The sequence below is a fragment of the Misgurnus anguillicaudatus genome, chromosome 25, assembly GCF_027580225.2.
Source record: "Misgurnus anguillicaudatus chromosome 25, ASM2758022v2, whole genome shotgun sequence".
Lineage (NCBI taxonomy): Eukaryota > Metazoa > Chordata > Actinopteri > Cypriniformes > Cobitidae > Misgurnus > Misgurnus anguillicaudatus.
The window spans coordinates 1,907,248-1,922,500 of NC_073361.2; the positions used below are offsets into that span (position 1 = coordinate 1,907,248).

At 35.4% G+C, this 15,253-nt stretch overlaps 2 protein-coding genes across 7 annotated transcripts in view; both read left to right on the plus strand.

Annotated features, from left to right (window-relative positions):
* LOC129425655 (enoyl-CoA hydratase EchA19) overlaps positions 1-6,188 on the plus strand; it is a 33,934-nt gene extending 27,746 nt beyond the window's left edge. For 2 of the 5 annotated variants that reach the window (XM_055181742.2, XM_055181745.2), the window contains exons 5-6: positions 1,210-1,359; positions 4,268-6,185. In XM_055181742.2, coding sequence (XP_055037717.2) covers positions 1,210-1,359; positions 4,268-4,503 — 386 coding nt within the window. In that variant the 3' untranslated portion in view covers positions 4,504-6,185. Of the gene's footprint in view, positions 1-1,209; positions 1,360-4,267 lie in introns of all 5 variants that reach the window. The other 3 variants (XM_055181744.2, XM_055181741.2, XM_055181743.2) reach the window with 3 other exon arrangements.
* Positions 6,189-8,514: 2,326 nt separating this feature from the next.
* Positions 8,515-15,253, plus strand: part of bmp6 (bone morphogenetic protein 6) — a 49,146-nt gene continuing 42,407 nt past the window's right edge. The window contains exons 1-2 of one of the 2 annotated variants that reach the window (XM_055181824.2): positions 8,515-8,979; positions 9,208-9,694. In XM_055181824.2, the coding sequence (XP_055037799.2) occupies positions 9,304-9,694 (391 nt within the window). In that variant the 5' untranslated portion in view covers positions 8,515-8,979; positions 9,208-9,303. The remainder of the gene's footprint in view (positions 8,980-9,207; positions 9,695-15,253) is intronic. The other variant, XM_055181825.2, reaches the window with a different exon arrangement.

The following is a 15,253-nucleotide window of genomic DNA, read 5'->3' on the forward strand; positions in this document are numbered from 1 at the left end:
ATATATATATATATATATATATATATATATATATATATATATATATATATATATATATATATATATATATATATATATATGCACATATTAATCTCTCCCAAGGGTTTTTGTCCTTCTAGGATTTTTCCCACCGGGTTTTTTTCCTAGGGGTTTTTTAGTCCCAGGGAGAGTCAGCCAACTTTGGCTTTGCTTAGCACTTTACTGTATATGTAACACTATTAATACGCTTGCTTGTACGGTTTAACCTTAGCCGCTATGTTCTACTGCTTATATTATCTATTGATTTTCTGTGTTCTCCTCTACATCTTCTCATGTAAAGATGCTTTGCAACAATTAACATTTGTGAAAAGCGCTATATAAATAAAATTGAAATAAAACATAAAAAATTCAAATACATAGATTTTCAAAGATTTATTATAAAAACTGATTATCTTTGCCATGTTATATTCATTTAGTTGACTAGTGGTATACACTGACTAAAAAAAAAATAAACATTCATGAAAACGCTGTCATTGCTGCTGTTAATACTTGGGATGTCCTCGTAAAATATTTTGGTCCTGCTCGATTTTTGTTGGCTTCGAGTAAAATAATGGAATAATTGGGTCAATGTGTTAGCATGACAGAAGCTTGATGCATCACAGAATACCACCACAGGTTTATCAATGCCATCAAAGTATTATTTTGTTTTTGTTTGTTTGTTGATCTTGAAGTACAAAGTTGATCAGGAAAACTAGGATTCTGTGTGTATTCAATGCGCCACCATTTTTGTTTACAGTGCATGGAATGGTGCGCTGTGATTTGTTGAGCGGATTTATTGCATTCTGCAGAAAAGGAGGAGTGGCGTTTCTCGCGTTTTGGGGAAAAAAGGGAGAAAAGATAACAGAATAACACAGCGGGTATTGGATTTTGCATAAAAATAAAGAATTTACTTTTTAATACTGACCTGATACAATACTGAATTTGGCAGTAACTCATTTTATTATAAAATAGCGTTTATCGCATTTTGAAACCAAGCTCTTGATATTTTCTACAATTTATTAGTAAAAATGCTGGTTTAGGAAATTGATTTGTTATAGTATATGATCTTGTATATTTGTATACTTTATTTTTAATCTTATTGTATGTCTGTTTTATTTTCAAATGTTAATAGCAGTACTCTCTATCCTTAGCTTCTCTAGGTCTATAAACATTTTTTTGTCTGTCACACAGGTGTGCCATTGATCGATGGAGGAACTGTGAGGTTGCCACAGTTAATTGGTCTATCACGTGCTCTAGATCTTATCCTTACCGGCAGACCTGTGAAGGCACAAGAGGCTTTGACTTTTGGACTGGCAAACAGAGTGGTGCCCGATGGTCAAGGTCCATATACAACCTTTAAACTTACATGTTCCTAAGTGTAAATCAGGATAAAATACATAAAGCACACACAAATATTGTGAAAGTTTTGATTTTTTTTAATCATTACATGCCATCATCTATACATCATATATATCTATAATGTTATGGAAACTATATCATATCACTATTTCTCAATATTCAATAAATTCAGATTTTTCTTGCAATACAAGCAAGAGGACCTTGAGAGCAAGGACTCGTTCTTTGAAGGTCACAGCCTCCGAAGTCCGCAAAGAGAACTGAAATGAGACGTTTCTGACTTATTTAAATAAATATGAACCAAAAAAAAAAATATTTTATTTTAGAAAATGACACGTTGATGTAGATTAAACTAACAAACAGTATATCAAATAAATCAACTTTAGAAAAATATATGCAACATACACAGAATAATATTAATACAAAACATAACTTATGATACTAAGAAGAATTTTTTTCTGAAAAATACACACTTTTATTTAACAAAGGTTTTAAATGTTTATTTTAAAATATCCAGTTGTTATACTTAATGAATCTTAATAAATTTCGGGATTGCCGAGGCTGTGAAAGATTCATTAGTTCTATCCTTCACAGCCCGGAGAAAGAAGGACGCATTCTGAGATCGCATTGTAAGCAGCCTTTGAATTGGGACGAGCTTACTAGCCTTTAGTCGCTCTGCTGTGACACAGTCAGTCGATTAGAATGCAGCCTTATATCATAAATAAAACAACAATATTGACCAATTAGAATCAAGAACTGGGTCTAACCATTTTATTAGTTATGTTTTAGGACTAGATGAAACAATCCGCTAAATTTAAGACCTGAGGTATGAGTGGTGACAATACCTCCATCAGTGATTTCCTCGCTGTGGTGGCTGAGTGTGCTGAGAATGTTTTTTTTTTGCCTCATTGGGGTCATCAGGTGGGCACCCTCCTTCTCTGGTGTTTCCATGATAGGCCCATGACGCCTCCAGAGGGCTCAGCACCTGGCGTCCCAGGTGTGCCCCCCTCTGCTTTTACCTTTTACGTGCAACAGGTGTTATTAGGGGTCCAGCTGGAGTCTCCCATTTTCACCCATAGTCATCGACTTGCCTTCTCTGCTGCACCTGAGAGGGATTTAATGGTTTGGGTAGGATTTGACAAGCACTCCCAATTCCTTAAGCAGACTAAAGGTTGACTTGCCCAAGAAGCCTCTGCAACCGACTTCCACTGGGCAAACCTTGGCTTTTTGTCCATGTTGCTCAGCATCAGCTGCCAACTTGGTGTACTCAATGCTTTTATGTTCAAATGCCTCCTCTACAGCAGCCTCCCAGGGAACTGTAAGCTCTATGATATACACAATATGGAGTGAGACGGACCAGAGCACAAGGTCTGGTCTGAGGTTCATTGTGGTGATCTCAGAAGGGAAATAAAGCCTTTTGTTCAGATCTGCTACCAACTTCCAATCTCGAGCTCTTCCGAGCTGTCTGATGTCCAATGTTATCTGGACTTTGGCTGTCTTTCCACCTTCTCGGATGAACTCTCTTGTGAATGAAGGATAGAATGATAGAGGAAGTAGAGCATTGATCTTTATTCGTCTGCACTCCAAGGTAGCTGCTAGGCACTTCAGAACATGGTTGTGCCATCACGTATAGCAGCCTTGTGACAAGCTTGTTTTGCAGCCAACCAAAATGTATTATAACTACATTTTATAAATTATAAATACATTTTATCAATTTACCATGGAGAGATTGAGTCCTTAAAGCAACACGATTTTACATCTTTGGTCCTGGAACAACAATTCTGTTAAAGAAATGAATCTATTCAAATTATTCATGTTTTCCCGTGTCAGCATGGGTTTACTTCAGGTACAGACATGTGTGTATGAATTAACCTTCTGGGTCCTTAGGTGATTTGGCCTCCTCGAGCCGTTTTGACCTGCACTTTGCTTTTTTAAGTTGCTTAGAAACATAATAATGGCAAAAGTCTCGTAATACTGTGTTCAACCCAAACTGGGCTACAATATTATGTATCTACTACTATTTTTGAGAGAAAAATATTTATGCGTGGTTTTTGAAAAGCTAAATTTTTAAGTCACTGATATAAGTCCACAAAACCCGTACTAAACACGTTTTCACAAGACATTACAAAACTAGATCTAATTTTCCCGTCAGTTATCTGGTCAATTAAGAGAAAACGCTTCCCTGCCAATGACGAGTTTTTACGGCAATCCATATTTTTCGCTATAACCCCCAGGTGGCGCTTTTACACAACTTATGAAACACTAAAACATTCACTCAGTTAAAAACAGCTAAAACTGTGTATTTTCTTTATTAAGAGCCCTTTACAAAAACTTTGCAATTATCTCAGCTGAGCAAATGATGATAGGATAAACTTTTTTGTTTAAAAACAGTGGGTCTGTTCTTTCATTTGATATATTATATGTTTATATATTTAAAGAAGAACATTTTTTGGAAGTTATTAAACTTTTGTGAAAATAATGGAAAATGCTGGCGCTCACTGGCAAATAAAAAAACACTGGTGGGGAAAGAGTTAGAGCCTACGAGGGCACATGAATTTTTTTAAATAATGAAACTGACAGGTAAAAAATCCCACAATTTCATAATATTAAAAAATATTAAAATATTAAAGTTTCAATTTCATTGTGATGTTAAGAAACAAAACTGTTGTTTGGAAAGATTATAGATATTGTTCTTCCTCCATTCAAGCAGATAGGACTTATATGACTGAAATAGCTGTTTAAGAGGTGTTGCTTATATGGTGTGGAAACACTTTACACAAATGTACAAATTCAGTGATACTCAGAATTATACTCTGAATAAATGCCCCAAAATATTTTGTTCCTTTTGCCCCTTTCTTCATTAACATATTTACGCTTTGTGTTTGTGTTTTAGCACTCCAAGTGGCACTTGAACTTGCTGAACAGGTCAGCTCATTTCCACAGCGTTGTCTTCGTGCCGACCGTAACTCTGCCTACCATGCTGTCTTTGATGCCACCTCATTCACACAGGCCATGCAGTACGAGATGGACCATGGCATTCCAGTTATTCAAGCTGAAGCAATTACCGGAGCAACCAAATTCAATTCAGGCACTGGGAGAGGGGGAACATTCACTTCAAGTAAATTGTAAACAGTCAAATAATTATCAAACATTTAAAGGAATATACTTCCGTTTAATTTGTTGTTTTAAAGATCATACTGTACAACAGGGTCTTCAATTAAGTGGCTTCTAATAGAACAAGATTGATACTATTAATATCAAAATATTATACTAGATTATTACTAAAACGAGATGTCAAACTACGGTAAATATGACAATATTTTGTGAAATTGTGAGTGGTTTTTGCCTCTGCCTAACTCATATTTTAAATGGTTTATATTAATCAACAGACAAAACTGTTAAAGTGGTAAGATTTTAATAATGATTTACAATTTGAGCTGTTTGGTATGATTTGATGGGTACTTTCTGTTTGACTTCAAGCAATGTAAAAACAATTTGCAACTTAGTTTCAAAAAGAGATTATAGAGGCAAAATTTACAGATTGTAGCTAAAATATTGTCGCTCAAACAATCAAAATAAATTATAGATTTAATCAAAAGCTTTGGGTGATAGGACTTTTTTGTACACATTTAGCTGATACTCTTTTACACAAATTATAACAGGTTTAGTACTTATGCAGAAACCTGAGGTCATGTCCTGATCAAACACACAATGATCATTTTCAAACCAGCAATTCTCTGAATACGAGCACTTAAAGGCTGATTTGTCAAAACCTCATAATCAACATGAAGGCACTAAACGTTCAAGCAGACATTGGCAAAAATCCCTACATATATTTCCTGAAGAGAGAGTTGTATGTTTGTTTGTTAAGGTTCTGTCTAGACTATATGATGACAGGAGAGATGATCTGTTAAGTGACCCCACACAGAAACACACACACACACACACACAAGTCATTCATCTCACAACTGACAGTCAATTAACAACTGACCCTTGAAGAATGGATGAGTTTAAACATGACAACTAAACTATACTCTTGCATTCCTCAATGCTGTCAATGTTTCTCTCTCATTCTTCCTGGGTCACAATGAGCATTAAAGTTTGACATTACACATTTACATAGTCTGATTTTATGCAGAAAACATTTTTTCTCACATGCAGAGTCACATTTATAGTCCCTCATGTATCTTACAGTTGTTATAATGCAAAGTCTTTCCTTTTGCAGATGTTGGAGTGGAAAGTTATAACAGGTCAACTGGCATTTTGTACACACATTTTGATTTATAGCTGTGTAAGCATGTGTTTAACTCTGTCAGCTATTGATTGAAATACATTTGCAAAGGAATGTGTGTTTTTTTTCACTGAACCAACTTATCTCATCTCTGCTTTCTTTCACAGCATGATAACAGTCTTTCTTTATTAACTATATTTGTGTTGATCCAAACCTTTATGCTGTAATTTTTAGTGAATGGAACTACAAATGATCCGTTCTGAAGAATGTTTACAGAGCTATTTTTTACACAATAATGTTAACATGTCTGTCAAGCTCCATAAACACATAAATGTTTTCCATCCATACAATTCAAACTTAGCCTTCTGAACTTATGGAAGTCTTTTCCTAACAAGAAGTTGCTGTTTTTACCTTCACTGAAGCATTGAATTGTATTTATGTCTTTGTTGAGATTCAAAAATATTAACTGCATTAACTATTAATAATTAAATGCATAAAGAAATCCATTATATGTAAAAAATGAGTTAATGTTGTTAATAAAATAAATGCTGAATAGCAAAAACAACCTTTGAAGGTTGTTATACAGTCTTATTATATTTGTTTTAGCTTAATTTGTGCTTCTCTTATTTTGTTGGTCAGTTGAATGTTAATTAGATTCAATCCATGTTCAGTAAAACTAATTTGATGCAGAAATAAACTAGCTAATAGACCAACTGTATAGTATTATATACAAGTGTTTAATATCGGAATCGGCTAGAAGTTGTCTGTTTAAATCGGTATCGGCCCAAAAAAATTATATCGGTGCATCCCTAAAAAATAGTGCACCATGTCCCTTTATTATGCATATCTTTTTGCATAATGACTGAACGTAGCGGGACAAAATATGAGTTTTGTAAGTGAAAGCAGAGGAGCTGCAGACACTTGTTGTTTTAAAGCTCTGTGTAAAAATGCAAAAGTAATGTCATTCCTATATGCGCACATTTCATAGAAGTTGTGTGTGTGAGTGTGCGTGTGTGTTTGAGAGAATAACGCACTATCAGTAACTGTGAGCTGATGATGAAGGGGTGGTTTGCATTGCTGTTCTTTGATGCATGCTTTTTTGCCCCCTTTAGATAAGATTATCAACTCTGAGATAACAACACAGCCATCTTGTCAATCTGAATCTCACCAGACACAACATAGTGTGTGTGTGTGTGTGTGAGTTTTCTGAGATCAGCCTCCATAACATAAACATGTAAGCTCTCTCTCTCTCTATTCTCTTATTATAGTAAGTTCAGTAAAGTGTCTCATCTTTAAAGCATCGCACCTGACCCTGACCACAAACTCTACTCATCTGTCTGATGTCTGTAATCTCAAACATCAGAGGACTCTTTTAAAATACTGAGAATAACTCAAACAGATCAAGATAAAACAATAAAGACTTCAGTGCCCTTGACATTTGACAAAATGCTATATTATCCTTTTAAACTACTGTACTGTGTTGGTGGTATTATGGTTGTTTGTCACATTTATGTAGGCTACCATAATATACCATACCATAATATAATACATGGTTATGTACTAAAGAACCATTTGTGCTACCATATTTTAACAACAAATATAATGATTGAACTACTTAAACAATAGTTAATATGTTACTACACTCTTAAAAATAATGATGCCATAGAAGAAACATTTTTGGTTTCATAAAGAACCGTTAACATCAAAAGAACCTTTCTGCTTCATAAAATGATTATATGTAGTGATAGATTATAAAAAAGTATGAAAGAAATATTGATTTTTAACGTATGTATACATACATCTTATGACCTACAAGAAAAAAAAGGACCAACACAAATTTAATAAATAGTAATAGTAATACTAAAAACGACAATAAGTCATAATAAAAATACATTCAAATAATACATGAATAATAATAATAATAATAAATGAATAAAAACACATAAGACATAAAAAAGGGTCAACTAACCTTTACCGTGTTAATACAATGACCCAGTTCACATTTTACAGTGTTTTACAGTCTGTGCATGGGTTAACACCTTCTTTCTCAATGCCTTTAAACATCAAATTCCTCAATTTTAAGAAATTGTACAAAAGGACTCCATATCTTCATATCTTTATATTTATCTTTTAGAATGTAACTTACTTTTTCTATTGACATGTGTGATGCAATTTTTTTTAAGCCAGTGTTTTATGTCAGGAGCCTATTAACACATTTCCAATGTAAAGAAATAAGCATCTAGCTTGTAGTATACACGTTTTAAGTTTAATTTCCACAGGGTACAAATGAAATATAAAAGTCAAGGGTGCTTAAGATATCTTAATATCTAAATTGTTCTCTGCCATGACCTTCGCATCTTTCCAGAATTGTATGTTCCCAAATATAGCTACAAGGGAAAAGAATGTGCACTTAGCGTTGTTACACCTTTGACACAAGTCCTATGACTACTGTATATATATATACACACACAAAATGACTGGAGTTAAATAGCATTGGCCAATTATATTGCAACAACGAAGAAAATGTTTTTATTTATTTAATTATTTAAAGAATCTTTCGCCGAATGCTTGGGGAACCAAAAAATCTATGCCATTGCTTTTGGTACGTTTTTATCTGTTTGTCTCGTGCGGTTATCCTCTGTGTCGTTAGGGGTCACGCTTCGGCCATATATGAAGAAAATGTGGTCACCTTAATATAAATCAAATACAAAATTACAATCCCCAATTTAACTGCACCTGTAATGATTTATCGAGAATTGTTCAGATGAGTTTATCGTCAGCGTTATTTTAATTGGACACGATGCGTTTACTTTACGCACAATAAAACTCTTGTCAGAAACTCTTGCGTACAGATTCGTTCAATCCCGCTGTTTGTACGCGCGTGAACGCCCCCTACGGGAATATTTAGTCGCGTCGCATTCGTGGTTTTACACCTGGCAGCTGGCGTTGTTAAAATGTCATTTGTCCCTAAATGAAGACACGCAGAGACGACATGAACACTCGAGTGTTTGGTGTGGATCTTAAAGCTCCACCTCTGAGTGAGCGCGAGCTTGGGGCGGGCTCGAGACGCGTCTACCTGATTCAGCCCCGTTATTTAAAACCCTGGAGAGAAACGCGCAGGAAGGATCACTGTGAGTTAAACTGCAACCGAGTAGATAGTAAAGAGATCCTCTCTTTGACAAGTGACGGAGGGACTTTTGTATTATTACAGGAGAAAGTGCAGTAACTTAACATTTGATGGGACAAACAGAAGTTTACAGCTGTATTCTGTCAGAAGAGACTCACGCTGAGGAATTGATGGATATTTTGAAAATTGAAAAACTCCCTGGACGGCAGTCGAATTTATTTTGTACTGGATAATACACATATTACAGGTAAAGGAAAACGAGACCACAACCTGATGACTTTGGAGTACATTTATATAATTTCCATTTTAATATAAATCTCTTAATATTCTATAAAGAAGCAATAAATCAATGCACTGATCTAAAGAATGTAACGTCAATAAAAAGCGACTCAAGAACCCGTTGGCAAAATGTTTTTTTTTTTTTTGCAAGAAGAGAGGTTTTTGCTCAACCCAATAACAGCATTTATTTTAATAGTATAGGTCCTATGGCGTGAAGCAAAGGAGAAGACAACATAACATTTGGTTTCCAAGTGATTTGATATCAACAGCACAGAAGAGACTGGATGTAAAGATGAAGAGTATCTGGTTTGCTCTGATAGGCTTCTTATGGAGCTCTTATGTGTCAGCTAGCAATTCTGTATTGGATGTCTCTGAGCTTCAGCCAAACTTCATCCATCGGAGATTACGGACTCAGGAGAAAAGAGAGATGCAGAAAGAGATTCTGTCCATACTCGGACTAAACCACAGACCCAGACCCCATTTGAACAGCGGGAAATATAATTCAGCACCTCTCTTCATGCTGGATCTGTACAACACTTTATCTACTGAAGAGAAAAGTGACGTGGATCAGTACAGATCTTTATTCACCACAACTACCACCACCACACGACCTGCTTTAGCTTCAATACAAGACACTGACTTCTTACACGACGCCGACATGGTCATGAGTTTTGTCAATTTAGGTAAGACAAATGTTTACCACTCTCATTGTTTTTATAGACAGACTTTGTTAAAGGTGATGTTTTAATAGGACAGATCTCAGTATACAAACCTGTGATTCAACTATTTTAACTTAATCTAAAACAATAGTATTTGACAATTTAAGCAATTAAATAATACTGAATGTCGAATATTTTCTAAAAATAATCAAATGAATCATTAAACTATTCAATAAATTGACTCAGTGTTGTACACCCATATGGCCCCCAATAATATTTGGGCACTTAAGACGCACTTAAAAATGTCAGATTGTTATTGCATTAGATAAAAAAAGATCAAGCAGGTGACATTTAACAGAAAGAAAGATCACACATTGCACACACACTTCTCAAAAAGATTATGTAAATGTATTTGTATTTTTAATATTATAGCCTGTCTCAGAAAAACTTAACTCACTTTGTGGCCCATTTTGCAATGCCATTCAGTTCTGAGCATCTAAATGCTTCTAAGGGCCACTTTACTGTATTCCTAAAGTTTTGCCTCTAAACGCATAAGACATTTTTAGAAATCACCTTAATCCCTGATTTATCATATGGTTGGTACAATAAGGGTGTATTTGTTAACAATTAGTCAGTGCATTAGCTAACATTAACTAACAATGAACAATACATCTAAGCATTTATTAATCTTAGGTCATGTTGTTAATTTTGGCATTTACTAATACATTTATATAATCAATTAATATTTAAGTACTATGATATTACGGTTGATAGCATTATGATACCATTGAATCGACAGTAAAGTTTTTCTAAGTCTGGATGAATATTGGCATGCAACGCTCTGCGACTGACATCCAATAAGCTCATAGTGACCTTGACCACAGTGTCAGACCACAAGTCTGTTTATGCTCAGTGATTCTGTGTGGTTTGCTTCAGTAAACACACACCTCATTAATGGAGGGAGTATTTGCATCCCTGGATTCACTTGTTTATGTGAACTTCCCACAGCGAGCTTCACAAGTCTCCTAATTAATGTTAATTATAACAATATAAACTCTTCTGCCTTTAATCGCTGATGCTATAGGACAGTTGATAGTTAGTTGCCAGGAATGTTTTTGTGGGAGTTAGCACATTTAAAGTTGTCGGTTGGGGTTTTTGTCTCTGTTTAATATCTTTCGCAAAGGCGGATAAAGACAACAACGTGGCCTTTTTGAGATCTGGTAGCAATTTTCCATGGGGGAAAATAAATTATAAAAATAAATGGGTTGAAGACAGCAATAGACGCATACTATTGATTCACAGACTGGCCACGATTTTAATGCTCTCTGGAAATAAGCGTAATGTTATGTGAGGTTACCCAATATGAGTGGAACTCTACATTCACATGCAGTGACAATCACATTATTGTACATTTAGAGTCAAGACTGATGACCAATGATTTATTTTGGATGTACTGTAGTCATCTGTCTAGCACATACATGACTAATCTCTAAATATAGGAGTAAATGGGAAGTATAGGCATATATTAGCAATATATGTGGAAAATGACCAATGGTTTTAGCGTATTCAGAAATAGCTAGGCTTTCATGTCTGAATAATGTTATGATTATCCAGTGCAAATTTACTTAAAGGACAAGTTCAGTATTTTACACTTAAAGCCCTGTTTTCAGATTGTTTATGATGAAATAGAACGGTTTTGACTGAAATTTGGACATATGATGCTGGCCCGAGAATTTTCGGGTGTTTGTTGTATCATTCACTACCTCTACAATGGCTGTATAGGTGCACAGGAACAATCCTTCCTAAAATGCATTAAACTTTCGTTTACAAAGACGTGAAACTCACCAAGTGGTCAGGGGTGTCCACTGATATGCTCACACAAAAATTGCTGCAAAAGATGCTTTCCAACAGGTGTTTTACTATTCGTTGTAAACTTGTGGACCTATTTTTCCAAACGCCTCACACCCGTATATTCTTCCGTAAGAGCTTAAATAATAAACACTCCAGCCCAGATGGTGGCGATAATCCGCCTTTGTCAATTGCAAGAATACAAACAAAGTTCCTGGCGCGGAGTAATACCGTACAGCACATCTAATACAAGTCAATGGAGTTGACGATAAAACCTGTTGGAATGCGTCTTTTGCAGCGAATTTTGTGTGAGCATATCAGTGAACACCCCTGACCACTCGCTGAGTTTCACGTCTTTGTAAACGAAAGTTTCATGCATTTTAGGACGGATTGTTCCAGTGCACCTATACACCCATTATAGAGGTGGGAGGTGATACAAGAAACACCCGAATATTCTCGGGCCAAATTTCAGTCAAAACAGTTCTATTTCATCATAAACAATCTGAAAACAGGCCTTTAAGTGTAAAATACTGAACTTGTCCTTTAAATTATTTTTGTATAGTGTAATCTCTTGAATTCAGTCTCAATAGAGACTGTAAGTAATTTTTCCTTATAATCCAGCATGAATGCACAAAAGAATAGTTCACTTTATTCTGTATATTCTGTCATCATTTTATTTTCCAATGTGGGAAACAAAATAATTGTAGCAAAATTTGGCTCTATCAAATTTAACAACAAAGAAGGGTGTTAAACATAAATCCATATTTGCTATATTTTGAGTCCTCTGAAACCAGACAACAGCTTTATGTGAGGAACAGACCGGAATTTCTCATGTTTCGCATTTCATAAGTCTGAATATGTAGATGGCATTATTCACATCAAATCTGTGTAAACCATATCTGAATTTGAATCGATTTGTAGCTAGGGGTGGGAATCGCTTGGACCCTCATGAATCGATTCAGAATCGACTCTTATAGTCCCGATTCGATTCAGAATCGATTCTTGACATACTAATTTGCATATCTGTGACGTCAGTACGTCACATTTGCTATCAAAGCCAGGTTAATGTTTGCGCTTTTGCTACTAGTCTCTGAACTGTCATATACTGTACTTTAATGCAACTAAGAGATAAATAATGTCATTCTTATATACATATATGTCCTGTTTCTGTTGTTAGACATTAAAACCAGTAAAAATAGTAATTAAACGTGACATATTAATTCTATATGTTAACCGGAATTAACTTCCACGAACTGACTAACGTTAAGCGTCTAATCAATCATCATCATTATACACAGTGATTGGCAGTATTACTGTATTTATATAATGCAGCGCACCCAGCGACTGAATAACAAACTATGTGGATATTTTTACAGAAATATATTCATGTTATATCTAAACAGTCAGCGGATAGTTTAGGGCAGCGGTGTCCAATACGTCGATCGCAAAGGCAATGCCGGTAGATCGCACATAACTGCTGCTCCACGCGCGAAACTGTCATTATGGTCTTTTAGAGTAATTGTAAAACACACGTCTTCTTGAGTTGCTGCGCCTTATGTCTCAAATGTGTTTTGCCAGGCCATTGCAGCTCAGTCGTTTTTAACTTACACAATTAACAAGGATGCGCATTCTTGTCTCACGCAGGAGTTGATCCACGCGCACGGTGTCTGTGTGTGAGCGAGCAAACGAGAGAGGGAGAGAGGCAGCGTACCGCTGATTTGTATGCTTCTGATACTGTTGTAATTTTCTAGTTTGTTTTACTAAACCGCATCTCCGCTATTTTAAGGAGTACTCGACATGTACTCAAGGATTTTTAAAAAAAACTCCTCAAAAAGAATAGAGATATATGCAGTATAGTCCTACAAGCATTTAAAGTGTTCTTTCTCTTCTGCTCTTGTAAGCTCCGCTTGGTGCTCGTGCAGTGCGCGCTCTCTTACGTTGTTCGTGTGCATTACCCCTTCCCCAGTTGAGTTCCGCCTTTTGGTTCTGATAACGTCACGTTATTATTTTGTAAAATAACATATAAGAATCGATTCTTGACATTTGTGAATCGATTCAGAATCGGCCCACGTCCGAATCGCGATTCATCTAAGAATCGAATTTTTGTCCCACCCCTATTTGTAGCTATAACTTGTATAAAAGATTGGTTTTTGTTGTTGTCAAATTTGGAGTTTGATAGACCTTGATTTTCAAAAATGGTCCCTAGCTGTCACTGGGGCACTACTCTTTCCAAAAGTAAACTCTTTAGGTTCAAAGGTGTATATTATATTATATTATATAATATTATATTGTGCAATAACAGTTTTTGTCAATGAATGAATTCAACACCACATTCTCTTAAAAAACTGAGAAAAATGAAATGAGACTCTTTACTTAAATAAAAGAGTCATGTCTTCCATGAATCATGAAATGTTAAATGTTGTGAGGAAAAATTCAGCAGTGACATGTTGTACTGAAAATGCCAGTTACACATACATATTGCATTTTTGATAAATAAATAGTTAATATTTCCGTAAAAACATTTGAAATTGTAAAAATTAACATTGCAATGTTGTATTAAGCAGCCAGAAGCAGTGGCCATTTCAGGACATCAAAATATAATGTATTTGTGGAACGAGCCTATCTTTTTGTAAATCTTGTAAATATGTATACTCTATGGATAAACACTGAGACCGCTGGCTCTCCAGCTTTAAAGTCTTGCTGGTCATTTAGTTTTGTAGTTGGGCAGCTGTGATGTGGCAGCATTTTAAGTTCCCTGGGTATTTCCTAAAAACTGATCTAGGTCTCTGACCCATGAAAGGCATCAAAGTCAACACTACAGGAGTCAGAGCTCTGGGTATGGGTCAGCAAAGGTCAAAGAGTTTATGGCAAACCATATGACCCTGGTGAATGGTCACATAGATTCATCACTTAAATACATGACTCAGTATGAGCACTGGGAAAGAGAAACACTGAAAATCATGAAGCCTACACCCTTCAGAGATCCATTCATTTTGTTAACTGTAAGTTATCTCAAAATACAAACATGATATTATTCAGGAGATAAGTATTGATAGACAGTTTCAGTGAGATTTCTTTAGCTTTTGAATTGATTTGCCATCACCAATAATAGGGTGGCCATTCGTGCCAGTTCCGCCGGACACGTCCCGAACATGTTTTCGGGTTTGTTCTCCGGAAGTCGCGTTGCTCGACCGCATACGTCATCATCGAGGTTCTCACATTTCAGTTAAATACATTAGAAAATTAAGATTTATTTCTTTTAAGACATACAATCATTGTAGTTTCATTCTTACCTTGAAATGTAACGGCTGCTTTTCTGAAATTAAACCCGAAATATTAAACCTTGATGACGTATGCGGTCGAACAACGCAACTTCCGGAGAACGAACCCGAAAACATGTTCGGGAAGTGTCCGGCGGAACCCTAATCAATAAAGATAGGTAGACATGTGGTGGCTGAAGGCCTGACACAACACTATTGAGATGATATAGCAAATGCTAAATTTAATTTAAGTACTCATTTTTAAGTACTAAAGGTTACCTTTATTATGCTTATTATTGCTGCTTTCTAAACATTACAGTATTGGAGTATATAAAAAGTGTTGTAATGTTTATGTATTGAAACCAAAATCTGAAAAATCCCTTTAATAAAAGTTCACTTTAACCGTGTGATTGATTAAAGATTTAAAATGTACAGAAGAAAGTTAAGAATAAAATACAAGCACTTTATTGAAGGT